This window comes from Bos mutus, chromosome 21 (genome assembly GCF_027580195.1).
Source record: "Bos mutus isolate GX-2022 chromosome 21, NWIPB_WYAK_1.1, whole genome shotgun sequence".
In the NCBI taxonomy this organism is placed as follows: domain Eukaryota; kingdom Metazoa; phylum Chordata; class Mammalia; order Artiodactyla; family Bovidae; genus Bos; species Bos mutus.
The window spans coordinates 54,644,897-54,670,694 of record NC_091637.1 but is presented as its reverse complement, the minus strand read 5'-3'; the positions used below and the strand labels follow the sequence as shown (position 1 = coordinate 54,670,694).

The window sequence follows — 25,798 nt, the reverse complement described above, 5'->3', positions numbered from 1 at the left end:
CAGAACATGGATGAACATCGAGGACATTATGCTAAGTGAAATAAACCCTTCACAAAAAAACAAATACTATATGATTTCACTCATATGAAATACCTAAAGTAGTAAAAATCATAGAAACGCAAACTAGACAGATGGCTGCCACAATCTGGAAAAGAGGGAGAGAGGAATTAATGTCTCATGGGCCAGGTTCAGTTTTGCAAGATAGAAAATTCTAGAACTCTGTTGCACAACGTGATCACACCTAATGCTACTTAACTGTATACATATAAATAGTTAAGGTGGCTGACTTACTGTTAGGTGTTTATAATCACAACTAAAAATAAGGTAAAAAACCATTTAGATATATGTGGGGCTCTTCACTGCTTTCCAAAACAAAAAACAAAGCACTGCCCTTTTATTCTCTGCATTGCAACACCACCAACAGCCCTTTCTTATTAAAGAAGGATGAACAATGGAGAGCCTCATTTCCCACTGCCATTCAATGACCGTATCTCTACTGACCCCAGAATCATCACCCTAGATAATTTTTTTAAAATACACACTAGAAGTCAATAAACTATAGTTAATAAAGTTTGAAAAAGGAAACAAAGAGGGGAAATTCTGTGACAAAGAAAATAAGCATATTAAATATAGTCTCTCCAGTGTTCTTGCCTGGAGAATCCCAGGGACAGAGGAGCCTAGTGGGCTGCCGTCTCTGGGGTCGCACAGAGTCGGACACGACTGAAGCGACTTAGCAGCAGCAGCAGCTACAGATTATAAAACTCATGAAGCAACAGTTAACATATATTGCATACCCTGTCCCCAACTTTATAAATGCTGATAAAGAAGTATGTGTAGGAAGCAGACATTGAGTAAAGTTTGATGTAAAATACATATATTAAAAGTAGCAGATGCAAAAGGAGGATAACCAAACAAAGAAACAGGAAGATGGGGAAGCTAAGCCCAGAACAAACAGGCACAAATAAAGAGTGCTTCAGTTAGTCTCACGAGCAGGTCAGTCTCAATATGGTAACATGACTAATTCAGTTTTTGAATAAAGTCATTCACCTTAACCAAAAATAACCACTCAGAGGCGGAGAACAGCTACAGACTAAAAGAGACAGAACCTCTTTGTAGACACAGGCAACCTGGAAGCAAGAACTCTTCCGGATGGGATAGGAACAAGTAACCAGGAACACTGTAATATAAAATCAGACCTATACATCTCTTCGATAATCAGATGTCTAATGTATGCAGTCCAACAAAGAGCTCATAGTAATCCAGGGTCCACATTATTTGGCATATGGGCACTGACCTGATGGTGGTAAGAAGAGGAATCTTCGAGGATATACAGCTGCTGTCAAAGATTCTGCAAAATAAACAGCAAGAATAAAGAAGCACACTCTTTTTATTATTTCTTGAGATTTTTCTGAAATATCATCAGGGTATTTAACAAGCTTTTCATTGGTTTATGATAATGGTTGTTGTTTTAAAATATATAGGATCAGGTTCTAACAAACCTCAGCTAGCTAATATATTTATAAATGTTACAAAGAATATCGTAAAATTCAGTTCTTAGAGTTTAGTATGGAAACTAAACACTATTCCAAACTTAAGTGTACATTCTACAGTGATAATCCAGACTCTATAATCAGATTCACAGTAATATAGGTCACACATAACGGATGTTGTCTGAAAATGCACAAATAACCTAAAAGTGCAGGCATGTATCACGAGCAGTTTGCCTATGAGACTCATCGACTGAAGGCGTCCTACCGTCACTTCCAGGCTCTGGCAAGACTGACTGGCCAGCAACTAAGGGGAGGAACTCTGTGGGGCAACTGCAGGAGCTCAGAAGCCTCCACTAAGCACCCTGGCAGAAAGTAGCCATGTCATCACCACCTCACCCTTCTCCTTGTGCCTAGCTATCCCACTGCCATTTCTTGGCACTAGAACTCTAATGAGATTACCAGAAAGCCAAATCACAAGAGTAAAGTCTGCAGTGCAAATGAACAGGAATGGGACAAGTTAAGTGGTCCTTAAGACAAAGAAAACTGCATGGGTGGAAAGGGGACACTGGGCTGTCATTGCCCAGTGATGAAATTTCTTAATGTACTACCTGGTAATGCTCACAGACTTTACTAGGAAATAACAGGGCACCTGTCACACACTATAAACCATGTTCTTCCCAATATATGGGTCTAAACAGAAATTAGGTGATTTTCTAGAGCCCAGCCCACAGTATACATTCAACAGATACTTGTTGAGTGAATAATGAACACATTCCAAAATCACTTAAGGTAAAAGTCTCATAAATTGAGAACTGCTTGCAATGTTAAGCAAAATTGTGGATTTTAGAAGAGAACAAAATTATTTCCTTCATTGTTGCGTTAACATTCTCCACATTTTTAAAAATTGGCATTATTTTCTATTTTTGTTCAACTGGCTTATATTACATTTTAAAATCTATTTTTAGGTAGTAGCTATAGAACGGTACCAAAGCTAAAATCATAAAATTTTATCCAGTAGTTTGTACAGAGACCCAGTTTTTGCTATCTTTTCTGCCTGCCCATGGCTAAGGGCTCTGAAACTTCAATTCAGCACTTGACTTGTGGGAGGGATCCCACTATCCCCAGAGTAAGAGCTTCTTCCTATGCTAAAATTATCTTCTGTCCAAGATATCACACAGAAGGGCTTCCCTGGTAGCTCAGTTGGTAAAGAATCCACCTGCAATCCAGGAGACCACAGTTTGATCCTCAGTCGGGAAGATCTACTGGAGAAGGGATAGGTCACCCATTCCAGTGTTCTTAGGCTTCCCTGGTGGCTCAGATGGTAAAGAATCCTCCTGCAATGCGGAGGGTTCAATCCCTGGGTTGGGAAGATCTCCTGAACGGCTACCCACTCCAGTATTGTGGCCTGGAGAATTCCACGGACAGAGGAGCCTGACAGGTTACAATCCATGGGGTCACAGAGCTGGACACGACTGAGTGACTTTCACACAAGATATCACAAGCCTGATTTCATCAGATTTCAGTGCTAAAAGGAAAGCCTGACATCATTCCCCAGGGTAGCTACAGACCTTCCTTGCCAATCTCAAGGAAATTTACAGATTCCAAAACTGCTGAAATGCTATTAAGTACAAATAGTTGATCTTTGGGAACCTAGACATGGCTACAAAACAGTTAACGCTAGTGATTTAATAAGGAGTAATAGTAAAGAAAGCTACTGGTTAACACAGTAATTACAGACTCTTAACAACGTATTCTGTCTTCCCAATTTACCTCAGCTTACAATCAGCACATGTGGTTACTACTCTGTTACCAGTAAGAGGTGAAAAATAGGCTGAAGCAATGCTCTTTGTGTGTTCAGTTAAAGAAATCAAAGGCTGGTTTCTACTGAGATTCAGGCATCTTGCATCATAAACATGAATGTCCCTGTAACAGGAGGAATAATTCTCAGTGTTATCACAGTACACAGAGTAAGCTTCTACAATAGCACGGAACATAAATCAGACACTCAAATACACACTACGCTGAAGAACAGTTAAGACAGGCCCCTCTAATCTTCGGTATTCATTTTAAGAACACGGGCATAGATTAAAAATTAGAAAAATTCCAAAATTATAGCATATCTATGTAACCAGGTGGGTATAGAGAGACAAGATTCTAGCTAGTTTTCTCATCGCCTCAAGAAAAAAGTTAACACAGACTAAGAAACTGTAGGTCCCATTTAACTTATATATTTTTTTTTTTTTTTTTACAGATTTTCTTCTCAAAAGACTGAAGTAAATGCACGAGACCAGGGAAAACAAAAATGTATATTTGTTTCAATATTTTTACTATGTATTAAATCTCATTTTAAAGAATCACAAAAAAACTAAAACAAAACAAAAAAAAACACCCTGAAATTAGCATAGAAAGGAAAATTATTTGGTCCGTGGGTATCACAAAAAAGTCTTTGTCAATCAAACTAAAACAGTATTCCTAAAGTTAAAACATCTGTATCATAAAATTTGATGAAGAACATACCTTAATCCTGCAGTGATCAAATACTGTCTCTGCACCGGGTGCACATGAACAGTTCTTATTTTGCTCAAAGAAGTTTTGATGAGTTTCTCACAAGAAGTTCCAGGAGTCCGCCTGTCCACTAGTGACATACTTCCATCCCAGTGACCTACTATTAAAGTGGAGGCATCTTCTGTCAAGAAGTCAAAGGAGGAAAAGCTTCTTGTTTCATCTCTATATACCTAAGGATATAAGGAACAATCAACTTAAGTAACGCTCTTCTTTTAAAAAAAGCCAATGCATAAATTCTTCGTTAAAAAAGTAATACAACACTTTACTCCAAATACCTCATTTATCCTCCCATCATCCCCACAAGAAACACAGGACAAAACGGTCATCCTCTTTTGCAGAGATGGAATCGAAGGCACTGATCAACTCTAAGACTTGCCTGCAATCAAACGGCCCATCCACCCATGTTGGGGCTACATCCTAAATCTCTTAAATCCAATAAAACTCAGTTGCAGATCTACCCTGAAACTTACTAGGAAATGGACTGAATTTGAATTCTACTCAAATACAAATTGAAACTCAAAAAGATATGTGCACCCCAATGTTCACAGCAGCACTATTTACAATCGCCAAGCCATGGAAGCAACCTAAAGGGTGCATCCACAGTGGAGTGGATAAAGAAGATGTGGTACATATATATGATGGAATATTCAGTTTCAGTGAAAGTCACTCAGTCATGTCCAACTCTCTGTGACCCCATGGGCTATACAGTCCATGGAATTCTCCAGGCCAGAATACTGGAGTGGGTAGCCATTCCCTTCTTCAGGGTTTCTTCCCAACCCAGGGATCGAACCCAGGTCTCTCCACACTGCAGGTAGATTTTTTACCATCTAAGCCACCAGGAACACCCTGATGGAATGTCAGCCACAAAAAATAACAAACTAATGCTATTTGCAGAAACATGGATGGACCTATAGATTGTCATTCTAAGTAAATCAGATACAGACAAATATCATATATTGCTTACATGTGGAACCTAAAAAAAAGGTACAAATGAACTTATTTACAAAACAGAAGTAGAGTCATGTACGTAGAAAATAAACTGTGTTTACCAGGAGATGGGGGGGTGGATAAATTGGGACTGACATATACACACTAATACATATAAAGTAACTAATAAGAACCTGCTATATAGCACACAGAACCGTACTCAATACTTTGTAAAGGTCTATATGGGAAAAGAATCTTGTGGATAATATGTATAACTGATTTACTGTGCTATACACTTGAAACATAACACTGTAAATCCACTATACACCAATAAAAAATTTTTTTAATTATATGGACAGTAATCACATCACTGGTTTCCAGGGGCTTGGGAAAGAAAAGAGGACTAGCTGCAGAGGGTCATGAGGTAATTTTTTTCAGGTGAAGGAAATTTTCTGTGTCTTGATTGCACTGGTGGTTACATAAGTTTGCCAAGATTCATAAAACTGCACACCTAAAATAGGTAAGTTTTATAGCATGTACTGTATACCTCAATAAACCTGACTTTTAAAAAAATAAGTGGAGAACTTTGACAACTCAATACTAAAAACACAGATAACCCAATTAAAAACAGGCAAAGATCCAGACAGACATTTCTTTAAATAATTACAATAATTACTAATAAGCAAATCCCCATCATGAACAACAGCCTTGTCATGGCGAAGGGGCTTGTTTAACTCAATGACACTACGAGTAATGCTGTGCAGGGCCACCCAAGACAGACAGGTCACACTGAAGAGTTCTGACAAAATATGGTCCACTGGAGAAGGAAATGGCAACCCAAGCCAGCATTCTTGTCAGGAAAACCTCATGAACAGTATAAAAAGGCAAAAAGACAGAACACCGGAAGATGGACACCGCCCCCCTCCAAATCAGAAAGGGTCCAGCATGCTATGAGGGAAGAGCAGAGAGCAATTACTAATAGCTCCAAAAAGAATGAAGCGGCTGGGCCAAAGCAGAAATGATGCTTAGTTTTGGATGTGTCTGGTGGTGAAAGTAAAGTCCAACGCTATAAAGAACAGTAGTGCATAGGAACCTGGAATGCTAGGTCCATGAATCAAGGTAAACTGGACACACTCAAGTAGGAGATGGCAAGATTGATCTACAGATCGAGAATCCCCAAAATGGTGTTATTTATCCTCAACACCATTTTACTAGACCACAATCCAGGAGACTAAAGCTTTAGTTACTGACACCTCTGCCTCAACTTCAAGGCGTCTGACAGCTGTCTGTTGACATCTGTCAGAGAGAATCAAGTCTGCACGTGGGTTGGGCTATTTCTTTTTTCCCCTTCTTAATTTCTTTTTACAGTTTTACTGAGATGTAGTATTTCCTATACCATAAACTTCACTCTCACCATGTTTTTTAAACTATGACTTCATTCACAACACTGACATTTTTTAAAAACTCTTAGGACAACTTAGGAATCAATGAACTAAAATGGACGGGAATGGGCAAATTTAATTCAGATGACCACTGTGGGCAAGAATCCCTTAGAAGAAAACGAGTAGCCCTCATAGTCAACAAAAGAGTCCAAAATACAGTACTTGGGTACAATCTCAAAAATGAAAGAATAATCTTGGTTCATTTCCAAGGCAAACCATTCAGCATCACAATAATCTGAGTCTATGCTCCAACCACTTAGGCCAAAGAAGCAGAACAGTTCTATGAAAACCTACAAGAACTTGTAGATTTGACACCAAAAAGAAAATGATGTCCTTTTCATCAGAGAGGACTGGAATGCAAAAGTAAGAAGTCAAGAGATACCTGGAGTAACAAGCAAGTTTGGCCTTGGAGTACAAAATGAAGCACTGCAAGGCTAATAGAGTTTTGCCAAGAGAATGCACTGGTCATAGCAAACACCCTCTTCTAACAATACAATAGACCATTCTACACATGGACATCACCAGGTAGTCAATATTGCAATCAGACTGATTATATTTTTTGCAGACAAAGATGGAGAAGCTCTATATTGTCAGCAAAAACAAGACCTGGAGCTGACTGTGGCTCAGACCATCAGTTTCTTATTGCAAAATTCAGACTTAAATTGAAGAAAGTAGGGAAAACCACTAGACCATTCAGGTATGACCTAAATAAATCCTGTATGATTATACAGGGGAGGTGAAGAATAGATTCAAGGTATTCCATCTGGTAGACAGAGTGCCACAGTTCTTCAAACTATGGCCAGAGATTTGTAACACTGTACAGGAGGCAGTGACCAAAACCATCCAAAAGAAAAAGAAATGCAAAAAGGCAAAATCGTTGTCTAAGGAGGCTTTACATATAGCTGAGGAAAGAAGAGAAGTGAAAAGCAAGCGAGAAAGGGAAAGATATACCCAACTGAGTGCAGAGTTCCAGAGAACAGCAAGGAGAGATAAAAAAGGCCTTTTTAAATGAACAATGCAAAGAAGTAGAGGAAACCAACAGAATAGGAAAGACTAAAGATCTCTTCAAGAAAAGTGAAGATATCAAGGGAACATTTCATTCAAGGATGGGCACAATGAAGGATGGAAGCGATACAGACCTAACAGAAGCAGAGGAGATTAAGAAGAGATGGTAAGAATACACGGAAGAACTGTACAAAAAAAAGTCTTAATGACCCACGTAACCAAAATGGTATGGTCACTCACCTAGAGCCAGACATCCTAGTATGTGAAGTCAAGTGGCCTTAGGAAGCATTACTTACAAACAAGCTAGTGGAGGTGACAGAATTCCAGCTGAGTTACTTAAAATCCTAAATGATGATGTTAAAGTGATGCACTCAATATGTCAGCAAATTTGGAAAATATGTCAGCAGTGACCACAGGACTGGAAAAGGTTAGTTTTCATTCCAACCCCAAAGAAGGGCAATGACAAAGAATGTTCAGACTACTGTACAATTGCACTCATTTCACATGCTAGTAAAGTTATGCTCAAAATCCTTCAAGCTAGGCTTCACCAGCATATGAATAGAGAACTTTCAGATGTACAAGCTGGGTTTAGAAAAGGCAGAGGAACCAGAAATGCAATTGCCAACATTCACTGGATGATGGAGAAAGCAAGAGAATTCCAAAAAACAACTACTTCTGTTTCACTTACCACACTGAAGTCTTTGACTGTTTGGATCACAACAAACTATGGAAAATTCTTAAAAAGATGGTTTCTCTCCTGAGAAACCTGTATGACGGTCAAGAAGCAACAGTAAGAACCGGACATGTAACAATGGACTGGTTCCAAATTGGGAAAGGAGTACATCAAGGATATATATTGTCACCCTGCTTATTTAACTTATATGCAGAGTACATCATGTGAAATGCCACACTGGATGAAGCACAAGCTGGAATCAAGATTGCCAGGAGAAATATCAACAACCTCAGATATGCAGATAATACCACTCTAATGGCAGAAAGTAAAAAGGAACTAAAGAGCCTCGTGATGAGGCTGAAAGAGGAGAGTGAAAAAGCTAGCCTGAAACTCAACATTCAAAACTAAAATCATGGCATCCGGTCCTATCACTTCATGGCAAGTAGAAGGGGAAAAGTGGAAGTAGTGACATATTTTATTTACTTGGCCTCCAAAATCACTGTAGACGATGACAGCAGCCATGAATTTAAAAGACGCTTGCTCCTTGGAAGAAAAGCTATGACAAACCTAGACAGCACATTAAAAAGCAGAGACATCATTTGGCCAACAAAGATCTGTATGGTCAAAGATATGGTTTTTCCAATAATCATGTACAAATGTGAGAGCTGGACCCTAAAGAAGACTGAGTACTGAAGAATTGATGCTTTCAAACTGTGATACTGGAGAAGACTTTTGGGAATCCCTTAGACTGCAAGGAGATCAAATTAGTGAATCCAAAAGGAAATCAACCCTGTATATAGTCATTGGAAGAACGGATGCTGAAGCAGAAGCTCCAATATTTTGGCCATTTGATGCAAAGAGATGACTCACTGGAAAAGATCCTGATTCTGGGAAAGGCTGAAGGGTGGACAGGGTGGACTGCAAAGAGATCAAACCAGTCCCTCCTAAAGGAAATCAGTCCTGAATATTCATTGGAAGGACTGATGCTGAAGCTCAAGCTCCAACACTTTGGCCACCTGATGTGAAGAACGGACTCACTGGAAAAGACCCTGATGCTAGGAAAGATCAAAGGCGGGAGGGAGGAGAAGGGGATGACAGAGGATGAGATGGTTGGATGGCATCACTGGCTCAATGGACATGAGTCTGAGTAAGTTCCAGGAGTTGGTGATGGACAGGGAAGCCTGGCGTGCTGCAGTCCATGGGGTCGCAAAGAGTTGGACACAACTGAGCAACTGAACTGAACTATTACTCACTTAATACCATTGTATCATGATTGATCAACAGAAAAATAATAGAATTCTCTATCACCAAAGCTACCATTTAATAAGAAAACCTATAATCACTTTTTAAAATCCAGATGCATATCAGAATTACAAATGCCTAGGTACTGCTTTTTTTGTCCAAAGCTCCAGATATGTTTCTAATGAGCAGCCATGTTTAAAACCAACCAGACTAGATGATGATCTTTTACTTTCATCTAGTTTGTTTCATCTTTTCTTCATACTCAGTGCTCCATTTCATTCAGTTTAGGTTTTCCAATTTCTCCATCTATATTTTTTTATGCTCTCTCTCAAGCCTTTATCAAGCACAGCAGAAAAACTTTTGTATACATATATATATGTTATGCATAATATATGTATTTTAGAAAACTTATGAATTTTCACCTAACTAAAAAATTTATGACATTTTGATTCCACTTGTTTGACTTAGTATGAAGAGAATGCTAGATTTCTAATTTAAAAAAAATAGATGCAACAAGTAACAAAGGTTTACTGTATAGCACAGGGACCTATAGTCAATATTTTTTAAGAACCTATAATGGAAAATAATCTGAAAAATAATATGTATAACTGAATCACCTTGCTGTGCACCTGAAACATTGTAAGTCAACTCTACTTCAATAAATACATGTATTAAGAAAAACTCATGTAAGTAATTATGAATAATCTGTACACAGAACATTAGAATAATTACAAAGACATCAGAATGTGTTAATTTTGAGTACTGGCTTACATAAAAAATTAAGGCATACATAAAATTAGATCAATTAAATTAGTATTTATGACAATAAACCATAAGTGATGATATCATGTTTTCTTGTTTCACACATAAAATTGCCCTTATACTGAGGATGTCTAAAAACTCCAAAAGTTTCATTCAAAATAAGTTAAAGGGTAGAAACCTACATCTAAACCATCCTAAACTTCATAAAGATTAAAATTCACATTGAAAAAGGGTTTAATTTATAAGAATTCTCTTAATGAGGAAATCTAATATGGTTAATGAGCAAATGTGAAAGCTCACTTGAAATGACATGTTTGTTGTAAGCATTAAGTAGCAGATATTTAAGTAGGAGACCAAATGTAATCACTGGGATCAAATACTGTGAGGATTCCTCAGGCCTTTGGAAGCTTCTGGTCTACCCAACCAGAGATCAAATGGATTAGAAAACCTTCAAGGGGTAAAGGCTATTTATCTTGGTAGAGTATCTTTCAGCAGATGGATAGTCACAAGTATGAGCCTAACATCTTTCAACTATTCTTAAACAGACTTCAACTTAATCTGACCTCATAGAGGCTAGATTAGCCCAGGAAAAGACCTTATCCTCAACAGGTGGTTATGAATAAACCTGGCCTAAGATGTTCTGAACGAAATTGCCTGGGTGTCCATTTCTTGCCAGAGTACAATTTTATCACATCCAATTGCAGTATTTCATTCTAACTTCACCAGATAAAAATAGCTGAGCTAATCTATTATCAGATATATATATGGCATGTAGGCCTGATAAATCTTAGCTAGAAGACAAAAAAAACAAATTTTATAGTTTCTGTGATACATTAAGTGAGTTAATGTAGACTTGCCATATGTTTTAGATATAATGTGCTATAGTACTATTTGTTATGTGATGAATTTCTCTATAGTCTTTTCTGTCACATCTAAGAATCAGCCTCACAAAATTCATATCTGCAAAGGCTAGAAATAATAAACAAAAATATAATAATATTCTAATATTTTTCCTGAATAAAAGACAAGTTTTAAGCCTTAAAACAGAAGAATAGGTTATTGTCTTTAAAAGATTTTTGCAAAAATAAAAAATAAGAGCAAAAATCTCTCATGTGCCAGGCTCTGTTTTAAGTACTTTATCTACATTAACTCACTTAATCCTCGTGACAGTCCTGTAAGGTAAATATTATTACTGTTTCATTTCAAAACTAAGGAAACTGAGACACAAAGAGGTAAAGGAACTTGCCAAGGTCACACAAAGAGTACCAGATGGGATATGAATTTAGGCAGAATAGTTCTAAAGTCCCTGTTCCATCCCATCTCATCCAGTCTGATGGTATAATAATCATTCATGTGGCATTTCATAAAGAATCTAGAATATCATCTAAGGTCAATAAGTAAACACATTAACATTTACCTCTTCAAAAACAGCCCTGGAAAAGTCCCCACAGCGTAATGTGCCATCATAGCTCAGTGACAGCAGGTGAGCCGGATTGGCAGGTGAGAAGTAAAGACAGCTGACCGGCTGACTGTGGGGCTGAAAAAGATAAACTCCATCCTCTTTAGGTTGGTGAGTCTGGAAGAGAGTTAGGGGTAGGGAGAGAGAGACAAAAACTGGTGAGAAACAGTAATATATTCTATGTCATTAAGTCATTAAAATATTTTTGTCTGTATTATATTCAGTCTTTTCTCAGTCTATTATATACCCAACCTCCCAATTAGAAAGTCAGAACTAGAAACTTTAGACTCTAAGCTATTTTCCTAATTTTCAATCCAACAGAATTAAGTCTCATTTATTTTAAGTTTCCAGTTTTTTACCACTAGACAACTAGTTTTTCATAATGCAGAGGGGAAATAATTACTGCTTATTCTGACTTCATTTCATGAAATCCTCAGGAAATGTGAGATTTACTTTTTATTGCACACACAGGATAGTTCCTTCCTACTAAAATACATCAACATTACTTCTACTTTGCTTGCTAAGTATGCTTCTCTATGAGTATATCATCCTGAGCACAATTTTCCTAAGTTGTTTGGTTCTGGCCCAAAATGATAGTTTTTAAAATATTTTATCCCCTAAATACTCTGGCCACCTGATGCGAAGAGCTGGCTCATTGGAAAAGACCCTGATGCTGGAAAAGATTGAGGGAAAGAGGAGAAGGGGGTGGCAGAGTGAGGGCAAGAGGAGAAGGGGGCGGCAGAGGATAAGATGGTTAGATAGCATCACTGACTCAATGGACGTGAGTTTGAGCAAACTCCAGGAGATATTGAAGGACAGGGATGCCTGGCATGTTGCAGTCCATGGAATCACAAAGAGTTAGACACGACTTAGCAACTGGAAAAAAAAAAAAAAACCTAAATACCCCATGAAAAATGCATGTATTTGAATTTCTGTAGTAATATTACTGCTTCTAAAGATTATCCTCTCACTACTGGATTATCAACTCTGAAATCATCATGTTTCGAATTTCCACACTATATTCCTATACCACATGTTATACTATGAACCAACAACTATCATCTCCAAATCTAGCCTGGTCTGCTCTGAAATACTCAAGCACTGTTTTTGTCTTTTTTATTTAAGTTTTTAAAGAGAAAAAAATTTTAAAGGAAAGAAAGAAAAATTCCTTTTAAAAAAAGGAAAAAAATTACAACCACACATACTCCTTCTCCTACCCAGAGTTAACCACTGTTAACACTTTGGCATATTTGTCCACAGCATATATTTTTTAGAAAAACAATACGCTCCAGACAAAAGTTCTGAAAAATCATTCAAAACCCAAAATTGACCAAAATTATCACTGAAATATTGAGCAATCATTATAGATGTCTTTACATGTAGTTACTTATATAGACAGAAGGACAGAGAAGATTTTTTGGGGGGTGGGATGGGGAAGGCCACTTTTAATAGTATTAAATTTAACTATACTTTAAAATAATAAAAGAAAAGCAAGCTGAAGGAATTTTTGAATTTCAAGTATTTCTTTACAAGAGTTATCTAAGAAGGAAACAGTATAAAGCATAAAGCCCTTACAGTCATTAAGCTTTATTTTTAAATTTAACTATGGATGTCTCAATTTTAAATTTCTATTGATTGAGGACACTATTTCCTCCCACCCTCCAATCTCCCCTTTTTCCATCTCTATATTTAATTTTGTCCAGTTTAACAACATTCATATCTAGTTCTGTAACCATAATTCATATTGCTGTTTAATATTAGTTCTTCATTTAAATGGATTCAATACTCAATCATTGATTCTTCTGTCAAGCTTCTTCACTTGTGAATTCTTAATTTTGACTTACTTTTAACTGGCTGAGATTTTCTATCAAGTAGTTTTTTCCAGATGAACTCATAGGTCTTGAATTTCTTGAGTTTTTTCACATGTGAAAATACCTACCTGCTGCCTTTACATAAGAATAATATCTTGGGCTACCTATGTATTCCAGGCCACACTTCCTTCCCTCAGAACTTTGTAGACATTACATAAAATGTTGTAGAAAACTGAGGCAAGCCTGGCTTCTCCCCTTGAATATAATTTGTTTTTCCTACCTGAAGAATTCTTTGTCCTTTAAGCTCCAAAGTTTCCGAGAACATTTCATACATTTTCAAATGTGCCAATCCAATTCTGGCTTTTCCCTTAAGACTTTTTTCATCTGTATTTAAGATAACCTCAAATCTTTCCTTTAATATCAGTAATTTTATTTTCAGCAATGTTTATTCTGTTCCTTCTAATTTATTAGTTTCACTGATTTTCAATTTGTTTCCTTAGTTTTGCTGTCTCCTTCATTCCGTTGTTTGTTATCTTATCTTTGAGCCTTATTTTACCAAAATTAATGCTGTTATTAACTTGCTCCACAGCATCACTGTCCAAAAGAACTTTCTGAGATGACAAAAATGATATATGTATTCACTGTCCAATATGGTATCCACTATTCATGTGTGGCTATTAAGCACTTGAAATGTGCCTGGTAGAACTGAAGAACTGAATTTTCTATTTTAATTACTTTAAAAATAAACACAGGTAACCTTGCTTTTCAAAAGTTTGCTTTGTGCTTTATACCACTTCGCTCTTACAAAACACCTATGTTAACAACTATTTTCGCTAACTGAAGGGAATCCAAAAAGGATTTTCGTTTTTATGAGAAAAGGTGAAAAATGAAAATAGTATTCAGCATTTGTTTTGCAGGAAGCTGTTACAGAGGCAGCGCACCCCAAGCAGCAAGAGTGGCACCACCAAGCTCTGTCCCAGGGAACTTACACTCAGGATCTCAGCATGAAGCCGCTCTTAGCTCTGAACTGTGTCTGACAGCATCTGTACCTTATCTTGATTTATTCTGTGCATTTATTAGCAAGACACCTTAAGGTAATTGCTTCTTGCATTACACCATTTGAGCTTACAAACTGTTTCACAGTAATACTCTACTGTTGGATAAGGTGGAGAAGGAAATGGCAACCCACTCCAGTATTCTTGCCTGGAAAATCCCATGGGAGGAGGAAGCTGGTAGGCTACAGTCCATGGGGTCACAAAGAGTCGGACACGACTGAGTAACTTCACTTTCACTCTGGATAAGGAGGGAAACCTGCAGTTCAAATTTCATTTCAGTCCAAAAATACCAAGTTAGGTGTACATCTAACAACTTCAAACCAAAATGTGTCCAGGACCAGTTTGTTTTGTGCCTAGAAATGACTGTACACACTGGATTGGATATGAAAACTGAAAGTACAAGTACCAGTAAAGACGATTACAGTAATCCCAAAAAAGAAAATGGAGCCCTCACTAATCTGCTGTTAGCCAGGACAGGAAAGAGAGGGCAAAATCATTACAGGGTTTTACTAGACACAAGGAATGAAGGGACAACCTAACTCTTCCATGCTTCCTCTTGCTTTTAGGATAAAAAGCAAAATTCTCAACAAAATGTATAAAGGTATACATCTGACCTCTTCCCACCTCTGTATTTCCCCCCTACTCCACTCATCCCCTCCATCTATGCCTTTGCTGTCCATGCTCCAGCCACACAGGCATTTTTTCAGGTCTTTGAATGTATCAAGCCGGCACCCTACTGCCTAAGGTCCTTAACATGCTGTTCCCTCTTACCTGAAATGCTCTTTTCCCTTTCTTTGCTTGGTTTATTCCTACTTAGCTTTCAAATCTCAACTCAATTCTCCCTTCTTCAGGGAAGCCTTCCCTGATCCTCCAAATTAGGCCAGTCTACCTGTTACGTGATAATACCACTCTTCCTTCACTCCATTAATCAGAGTATATAATCCACTCCACTTATCAAACATATAATTACTTCATTCATGCTGCTTTTGCCACTAAATTCCAAACCCTATGAGAACATGGACAGTCTTTCCTCACAAATATGGCTGGGGCATCATTAGAAGAGTACTTAACACAAAACACTCAGTTAGTGTGGAATGAATGAATGGGTACACGGGTGACCAAATGAATGACAACGCAACTTTTGACCCTAGGCGAGACTAGGAATCTTATGAAAAGTTAAGTGGAAAGCTGAGGGCGTACCAAGGCAATTCAATGCAACAAAGGAGTCTTTTCAACAGTGCTGGGACAACTGGACATACACATATGAAAAGAGGAACTGGGGCCCTTACCTCAGAGCATATACAAAAACAATTCAAAGATTATAAAAATAATACTAACTCAAGGTGGATCAGTGAACTAAGTGTGAAAGCTTAAACTATAAAAATATTTAGAAAAGTACATAGGAGAAAAACTTCCTGACTTTGGGCTACATGGATTTCTTAGATGACACCAAAAACACAATCCATTAAAAATTTGATACATTGGACCTCATCAAAACTCAAAACTTTGCACTTCAATAGCATTAAGAAAATGAAAAGACAAGGAGAAATATTTGTAAATCAAGTACCTGATAAGGATTCGCATCTAGAGTATACAAGGAACTCTTAACAACTCAATTAGAAAACAAAAAATCCAATTAAAAAAATTGACAAAAGATCTGAATAGACATTTCACCAAAGACATCCAAATGGCAGGATAAGAGCCTCAACATCATTATTCATTAGACAAATGCAAATCAAAACCACAGGGAGATAAAACTTCACTAGGAAAATACACCCACTTGAAAAACTATAATCAGAAAGACAGACAATAATAAATGTTGGTGAGCATGGAGAACCCGCATACATTGCTGGTGGGAACAGAAGATGGTGCAAACTCTTTGGAAAGCAGTTTGGCAGTTCCTCAAATGTTAACCAGTTTCCATATGACCTAGCAATTCTATTCCCAGGGACCCACTCAAAAGAAATGAAAACACATTTCCACACAAAAATGTGTACACAAATAAAATCAAATTATTCAGAACAGCCAGGAAGTGGAAACAACCCAAATGTCTACCGAGTAATAAATGCATAAACAAAATGTTGTATAATCAAACAAGGAAATACTATTCAACAATAAAAGACAGAGGTGCTGATAGATTAGCATCTACGAGCATGTTATAGTAACACAGATACACCTTAAAACCATACTAAAAGAAAAACACCAACATAAAAGACCATGTATTCTATGATTCTACTTATATGAAATTTACCTAAAAAAATGCAAATTTGTAGAGATTTGCCCAGGGATAAGGGTAGAAACAGGGATTAAATGTAAATAGCCATGAGGAATCTTACAAGAATGATGAAAATGTTCTAAAACAGAATTATGATGATAGTTACACAACTCAATAAACTTACTAAAAATCATTAAATTGTACATTTTAAATGTGTGGATTTTATAAAATATGAATTATACCTCAACAAAACTAATTTAAAAACAAAAACTAGGGGAGGACTCCCCTGGCTGTCCAGTGGCTAAGATGCCCCACTCCCTGTGCAGGGTGGTCGGTTTGTTCCCTGGTCAGGAAACCAGATTCCACATGCCAAAACTATGAGTTCACATGTTTCAACTAAAGATCCCGCGTTCCGCAGCTAAGAGCAAAGAACCCATGTGCCACAACTAAGACTCAGCACAGTTAAATAATAAAAATAAATATTTAAAAAAAAAAACCTAAGGAAGTTGGGGAGTGAGAACAGGATAGCTAAGACACTGGCTTTAGACTTGCTCAGTCTGTTGAGATAACCAGGTGTCCTGAAAAACTAGAAAGTTGATAAAAACATTGGACTGCAGACATCCAGTAAAAAAGATTTTTGGAGATCAGAAAAGACATGACAAATGGACTGTTCTACATGTCTTCAACTCTGTGCTATATATCAACATGCACCCTGAAAAGATACTCACTTGACTATGCTAATTCTGTTTTTCCTAAGTTCTTCAACAAATAGTCTATCCACAGTTTTCATTTCTTCTTCTACTTCATTTTTTTTTTTTAATTTTTGTTTTATTTATTTTTGGCTGCACTGGGTCTTCATTGCTGCATGCGGGTTTCCCTACTGCAGTGAGTGGGGGATACTCTTGCTTGGGATGCTCAAGCTTCTTATCGCGGTGGCTTCTCTTGTTGCAGAGCACAGGCTCTAGGCACTCAGGCTTCGGTAGTTCTGGCTCACAGCCTTAGTTGCTCCACAGCATGTGGACTCTTCTGGAACAGGGATCGAACCCGTGTTCCCTGCGTTCACACGCAGATTCTCATCCACTGCACCACCTGGGAAGTCCCCGACCCCATACTTTTTTAATCTCCTATAAGTCTCTGTTCCTTCCTTACCTTACTGTTGAAGCTATTCTCTCAACTCACTAATCACACCCTATGTCGAAACTAACATCCCTTTTTTCTGTTCCCATTCTTTTTGGTGGTCGTTTAGTCACTAAGTCATGTCCAACTCTTATGACCCCATGGACTACAGCCCTCCAGGCTCCTCTGTCCATGGGATTCTCCAGGCAAGAATACTGGAGTGGGTTGCCATTTCCTTTGCCAGGGCATCTTTCCAACCCAGGAATCAAACCTGTGTCTCCTGCATTGCAGGTGGATTCTTTACCAACTGATCTACAAGTGAAGCCACCCATTCTTCTTACCTCCTCTGAAAAAAAGCCCTGTCAGACTCTCATGCTTGAAATTCATCTCTTAGCTTATACAATCTTATACTATTTCTGGTCCTCGTCCTACTTCCCTGCTTCTGTTTTCTTTACCAAATCCTTTCGCCTCCTACCCCTACTAACATCTTATCAAAATAAGCAAGAACCTATGCACTCAAAATAAAAGAGAACTTGGTTGTTATTTCTTCTCTTCTCACAAAATTCATTTTATTTATTAACCCCAACCCTCGACAAATTAACCCCAACCCTCAACAAGTCACAATGGCTTCTCCGTCTCCATTAACTGTCCTTAAGGCATTTTTCATGTCTTTGTTCTACTTCCCCAATTAGAAAATAAATTCAGGGCTTCCCAGGTGGCTCAGTGGTCTGCCAATGCAGGAGACATGAGTTCAATCTCTGATCTGGAAAGATCCCATATGCTGCAGAGCAACTAAGCCAGTGTACCACAACTCCTGAGCCTGTGCTCTAGAGCCCGGGAGCCACAACTACTGAGCCCATGTGCCACAGATACTGAAACCTGAGCGCCCTGGGGCCCATGCTCTGCAACAAGGCGAGCCACCGAAATAGGAAGCCTGAGCACCACAGCTAGAGAGCAGCCCCGGCTCACCGAGACTAGAGAAAAGGCCAGATAGCAACGAAGACCCAGCAAAGCCAAAAATAAATAAATACATAAATTCAGAGAATATTAACTTGACTTTATTCAATTTTGTAACCACTAAAAGCAATCAATGCATTATTATATATGCAATGAACGAAATTTAATATCAGTTTCTGACTCATCAAAAACGACTAGGATCATCCTAAGATCATCCCTGGGAAGATATTTTGATCCAGTTTGAAAATTATATTTTAAACATAATTAGAAAACTAAGAACTTGCTATGATCTTTTCATATATACATTTAAAGCTGTAATAAAGTTTCCTGGCAGGCATTTATGCCCAGATGACTAATGATATTCAAGCTAAAAATGTTAGAAGTTTTATAAAGTAAATTTAAATTCCTCTAAGTTTCTAAAATTTGAAATCACAAAGCACAAAACTATATATCTCAAGTAACATCTAGAAACACATGGCTCTAGGCTATTCTTCCGCAGACTATTTCCTTTAGTCGAATTTCAGTACCTTCAAAAAATTAATAATAACTTACCAAATCCCAAAGTCCAACTTGCCCAGATTTGGCCCCAGCTGCCACCAAAGTTCTCATTTCCGATGGGTGGATGGCCATTGAGGAAATTGAGCCTCTGGTAACTTTACAGACAGTATCTTCACTAATGACCATGCCATTTAAATGGACTTTGTAGCTGAGAACATTAAAAAGTTAAACTTGAGAAATAAAACCAAACTCAATGGTCAAAACAATAAAAGGTGATTCAAAAAAGAAAAGTAACAATAAATGTGGGAAAATATTCAACTTCCTGGCAACCAAGGAAATCAAATTAAACAGCAGAGTACTATTTTTCACTCATAAAAGTTAATAGGCTATAGTTAAACATTCATATATACTAAACATTCATATATACTAACAGCAGAGTAAATTCATATAAGATTTTCAGAAATTAAAAAAAAAAAAGATTTTGGAAAACAATTTGGCATGTCCTAAAGGGGAACCCAGATAACCACAATGGTTTGATCACTCACCTACAGCCAGATATGCTGAAATACGAAGTCAAGTGGGCCTTAGGAAGCATCATTACAAAATTAGTGGAGGTGATGGAATTCCAGTTGAGCTATTTCAAATCCTAAATGATGATGCTGTGAAAGTGCTGCACTCAATGCCAGCAAATTTGGAAAACTCAGCAGTGGCCACAGGACTGGAAAAGGTCAGTTTTCATTCCAATCCCAAAGAAAGCCATGTCAAAGAATGCTCAAACTACCACACAATTGCATTCATCTCACACACTAGTAAAGTAATGTTCAAATTTCTCCAAGCCAGGCTTCAGCAATACGTGAATCGTGAACTTCCAGATTTTCAAGCTGATTTTAGAAAAGGCAGAGGAACCAGCGATCAAATTGCCAACATCCGTTGGATCATCGAAAAAGAGAGAGAATACCAGAAAAACATCTAATTCTGCTTTACTGACTATGCCAAAGCCTTTGACTGTGTGTATCACAACAAACTCTGGAAAATTCTGAAAGAGATGGGAATACCAGACCACCCGACCTGTCTCTTTAGAAACCTGTATGCAGGTCAGGAAGCAACAGTTAGAACTGGACATGGACCAACAGACTGGTTCCAAATAGGAAAAGGAGTATGTCAAGGGTGTATATTGTCACCCTGCTTATTTAACTTAAATGCAGAGTACATCATGCAAAATGCTGCACTGGAGGAAGCACAAGCTGGAATCAAGATTACTGGGAAAAATATTAATAACCTCATATACGCAGATGACACCACCCTTATGGCAGAAAGTGAAGAAGAACTAAAGAGCCTCTTGATGAAAGTGAAAGAGGACAGTGAAAAAGTTGGCTTAAAGCTCAACATTCAGAAAACGAAGATCATGGTATCTGATCCCATCACTTCATGGCAAATAGATGGGGAAACAGTGGAAACAGTGTCAGACTTTATTTTGGGGGGCTCCAAAATCACTGCAGATGGTGACCACAGCCATGAAATTAAAAGACGCTTACTTCTTGGAAGGAAAGTCATAACCAACCTAGATAGTGTATCAAAAAGCAGAGACATTACTTTGCCAACAAAGGTCCGTCTAGTCAAGGCTATGGTTTTTCCATTGGTCATGTATGGATGTGAGAGTTGGACTATAAAGAAAGCTGAGCACCGAAGAACTGATGCATTTGAATTGTGGTGTTGGAGAAGACTCTTAAGAGTCCCTTGGACTGCAAGAAGATCCAACCAGTCTATCCTAAAGGAGATCAATCCTGAGTGTTCATTGGAAGGACTGATGTTGAAGCTGAAACTCCAATACTTTGGTCACCTGATGCAAAGAGGCTGACTCGTTTGAAAAGACCCTGATCCTGGGAAAGATTGAAGGCAGGAGGAGAAGGGGACGGCAGAAGATGAGATGGTTGGATGGCATCACCGACTCAATGGACATGAGTTTGGGTAAACTCTGGGAGTTGGTGATGGACAGGGAGGCCTGGAGTGCTCTGGTCCATAGGGTCGCAAAGAGTTGGACACAACTGAGCGACTGAACTGAACTGAAAGGCTATAAAAACATCCACAATGTTTGACCTCACTTCTGGAATCTATCCTAAGGAAATAATCCACTATCACAATATAAACTTCAACAGATACACAAACACACAACACTCAAAACTAAACAGAAAACAACTCCAAATATCAAGAGGTTAAGCAAATTTCATCTACTGAATGAAATATTACTCAATTATTCCATAAATTTAAAGACTCTAGTAACATCCAACCACAATGTTAATGGAAAAGCATAATGCAAAACTGTACATATATTAAAACATAATGAAGCAAAAATGTATGTAATTATACTCGTTTATTAAACACTGAATATATATATATTATGCGCCATGTACTTTTCTGGTTACTGAGATAAAATCCATGCATTCATGAAGCTTGTGTCCCAGTGGTTTTTTATATAGCAATATGTGAAAGGAAATACACAAAATCTTGTTAGGGTAGAAACATGATGGATAATTCTTTTCACCTCATTTTCAAATTCCCTCTAATGGTATATAGTCTTTATAATTTAAAGATCTCAGGAAATGTAAAACAAAAGCAAGGGATTTTAACTCACCTTTTAATGCTAGATAATTCCTTCTCAGTGTTTTTACTTCTTGTCTGAAACAACGAGCGAAACGAAAGTACTAAATTAACATATGCACTGAAATTTGCTTAAACGCTTGGGTTTACCCTCCCAAGTGATACCTTGCTCATTTCTGCCCAAGTCTGCAAAAATCCTTTAAATAGTGCATTGTCATCATCTTGATTTTCAGGAGTCATTTCTAAAGGCCCAGGAGGTATCAAAGGCTGTTATAAAAAGTAAGAAGAAAAAAAAACTTGGTTCTCACTCTGCCTTAGAATTCAAGCTTAAGGTTTCTCTTTACTTTCAACATCTACAACAGGGGTGCCATATAGTTAGCAATCAAAAACAGTTGTTCAATGAATGAATGCCAAGTATCCTGTAAAGTAAAAACATGTATTATCTCATTTAATTCCCTTAATAATCCAGTGAATGAGATACCACATTTCAAAAACAGTGGAATGAAACAGAAGTTAATTTATCCATAGTTACACTGCCTATAAACAGAGTTGCTAGGAATTGATTCAGATCAGTTCAATTTCATTACTCAAAAGTTATTACTCTGTATCACTTTTTTATATCAAGGATTATAACCCACAAGTCATGAAATCATTTTAATATGTTATAACCAACACTGTGTTTTATTGAATGAGAAAAGAATAGACCAGAAAATTCAAAAGTACATCATATGTAGTAAGGGTTAAGCATCATTTCACAAAAGGTTTGTTTCAGTTTTGTCTGTGTGTGCACGCACGCACACGCACGTGGAATGGATTCAATGTAAATTATTTCTTATCATGGATGCATAGAGGCTTCAAAAAATGAGCTACTCTCTCTGTAGCAACTTAATTTTCAATTGGCTCTCAAAGCACCAGGCTAATGAGTACTATCTTCCAAGTTATAACTAAGCACTTAGATGTAGAGTATTAAAAACAGTAGATGCTCCTGAATAAAAAATAATCTTACTCAGACAATAAATTTGGTAAATAAACTCTTTCCACTCACTGACAGCATAAATTAAACCACAGTATAGGACCCCCATCATTATTATCACGTATTATTATTAATACTACCATTTATTGCTTACTAAATAATATAATACATTCAATATAATGTAAGGACCTTTATCCCTCATGATACCCCTTGTGAGAGGTTTCTGTTATTGTTGCTATTTTAAAAATAGGGAAACTGAGGCTCGGAATGGCTAAGCAATTTACCCACAATCCGACATAGGTAAGTCTGCAGAAATATATAATCCAGTCTTTCATGAGTTTGAAATCTTACTCATTAAACCATATTAGTTAGTTAGTTAATCCAGTCGCTCAGCTGTGTCCGACTCTTTGCGACCCGACGAACCTCAGCACGTCAGGCCTCCCTGTCCATCACCAACTCCCGGAGTCCGCCCACACCCATGTCCATTGAGTCGGTGATGTCATCCAACCATATTAAACCATATAACAGCCAAGTATTAAATTAATGAAGTACAAATTAAACATACTTTACTGACTTTTTACTCTACTTTCAAACACTTCAAATTTTTCAGTATTTTATTAGTATATTGTATTTGTACTCTTTCTTACATTTTCATCTACTTCTAATACTGTCTGGATTGGGGCTGCTGGCAATGGGACTCCTGAAGGATCAACTTTTAGTAATCGCATTGACCTTCTACATCCAGTTTCATTTTCTTTTTTCTTGGGTTTCTTCCTAAGGAGTGGAAGGAAAATCATGTTATACTCATAGAAGAGTTATATGTATTTATTACTACCAAGGAGATAACTTCTAGTAATGTATCTCACACATATAGTCAAACATTGCAAAGATATATATACATACCTACATTAATTTTAATTAAAAGTTTGGAAACATGGTAACTGTTCACTATGGGGAGGTAAGGGGTATTAAATTAAGACATATATATCTAGTCAACTATTAAGCAGCCATAAAAAAAAGAATGAAATAGATCTCTATGTGCGACATGAACTCTAAGATATAAGAAGCAAAAGAGAAGGTACAGTATATGTTGAATATGGTTACATTTGCTTTTTTACGAAATATATACATGTGTAACTGGTAAAATTACCAATGGAAGAATATCCATGAAAATATTAACAGTGGATTACTCTAGGAAGAAGGGTGGAGAACTAAGGTCTAAACTTACAAAAAAAAAAAAAGCCTTGACTATTTCATTGCATTTGCTTCCATGTCGTTTACCTTGTAAAATCATAGATACCCTACTTTTTATTTATTATTTTTTCATTTAAAAAAGTAGTTCAGAGGCTTCCACGGTGACTCAGTGGTGGGGAATACATAAGCCAATGCAGGGACAGAGGTTCAATCCCTGGTTTGGAAGATTCCACCTGCTGTGCAACAATTAAGCCTATGTCCTGCAACTGTTAAAGCTCACAGCCTAGAGCCTGTTAACTGCAATTACTGAACTCATGAACCAAGACTACCGAACCCACACACTCCCAAATACGTGCTCTGTAACAAGAGGAAAAAAAAACCTGTGCACAACAAAGACCCAGCACAGCCAATAAATGAATAAATAATAAATAAAATATAAATTAAAAACCTCAGAGAGATAAGATGCAGCAATTATGAAATAAAAACAATGTGCTTTTGGACTTCCCTAGAGGTACAGTGGATAAGAATTCCTCCTGCCAACACAGGGTATATGGGTTGGATGCCTTCTCAAGGGAGATTTCACGCCACAGAGAAACTAAGCCTGTGTGCCACAACTACTGAGCCCACGTGCCGCAACTACTGCAGCCTGCTTGCCAGAAGTCCAGGCTCCACAGCGAGAGAGGCCACCACAAAAAGAAGCGCCCACACCACAGTGAAGAACAGACCCTACCCACAGCAACGAGAGAAAGGCCTGCACTGCAACAAAGACCCAGCACAGCCAAAAGTAAACAAACTAAATAAAATTATGAAACAATAATTATAATCAGCCGAAATTAACTTTAGAAAACAGTTCAGAACTACCCTGGTGATACACTGGTTAAGACTCCTTCTGCCAAAAAAGGGGACACGGGTTCCATCCCTGGTCTTGGAAGATTCAACATGCCATGGAACAACTAAGCCCATGTGCTGTAACTACTGAAGCTCTCTCTCTAGAGCCTGAGAGTTCCAACTACTAAGCCCATGTGCCACAACTACTGAGCCAGCATGACCAAGAGCCCAAATTCTGCAACAACAGAAGCCAATACAATGATAAGATCACGCACCACAACTAGACCCAAAAAGGCCTGGGCAAAGCAACAAACATCCAGCACAGTCACACACACACAGGAATACTGCTGCTGCTGCTAAGTCGCTTCAGTCATGTCCAACTCTGTGTGACCCCATAGACGGCAGCCCACCAGGCTCCCCCGTCCCTGGGATTCTCCAGGCAAGAACACTGGAGTGGGTTGCCATTTCCTTCTCCAATGCATGAAAGTGAAAAGTGAAAGTGAAGACGCTCAGTCGTATCCGACTCTTAGCGACCGCATGGACTACAGCCTGCCAGGCCCCTCGGTCCGTGGGATTTTCCAGACAAGAGTACTGGAGTGGGTTGCCATTGCCTTTTCTGCAAAGGAATACTACTTAGCCATAAAAAAGAACAAAGTTTTGCCATTTGCAGCAACATGACTGAATCTGGAGGGTAGTATGCTTGATGAAATAAATCAGACAAAAAAAGACAAACACTGTATGTTATCACTTACATATGGACTCTAAAATATAAAATGAATGAATATAACAGAAACACACTGACAGATACAGAGAACAAATTAGTGGTTACTGGTAAGGAGAAGGAAGAGAGGAGGGGGAATATAAGGGTACGGGAGTAAGAGGTACAAACTACTTTGTAAAAAATAAGCTATAAGCATATATTTATAGCACAGGAAATATAGCCAATATTTTATAATAACTATAGAGTATAATCTATAAGAATTTTAAA

At 37.8% G+C, this 25,798-nt stretch overlaps 1 protein-coding gene across 5 annotated transcripts in view; it reads right to left on the bottom strand.

Moving 5' to 3' along the window:
* WDR76 (WD repeat domain 76) overlaps nt 1–25,798 on the bottom strand; it is a 53,421-nt gene that overhangs the window by 4,560 nt on the left and 23,063 nt on the right. For 4 of the 5 annotated variants that reach the window (XM_070358843.1, XM_070358840.1, XM_070358841.1 and 1 more), the window contains 8 exons: nt 23,436–23,562; nt 21,981–22,082; nt 21,850–21,893; nt 19,272–19,425; nt 11,524–11,682; nt 4,008–4,225; nt 3,261–3,413; nt 1,295–1,348 (listed from right to left, as the gene is read on the bottom strand). In XM_070358843.1, coding sequence (XP_070214944.1) covers nt 1,295–1,348; nt 3,261–3,413; nt 4,008–4,225; nt 11,524–11,682; nt 19,272–19,425; nt 21,850–21,893; nt 21,981–22,082; nt 23,436–23,562 — 1,011 coding nt within the window. The remainder of the gene's footprint in view (nt 1–1,294; nt 1,349–3,260; nt 3,414–4,007; nt 4,226–11,523; nt 11,683–19,271; nt 19,426–21,849; nt 21,894–21,980; nt 22,083–23,435; nt 23,563–25,798) is intronic. The other variant, XM_070358839.1, reaches the window with a different exon arrangement.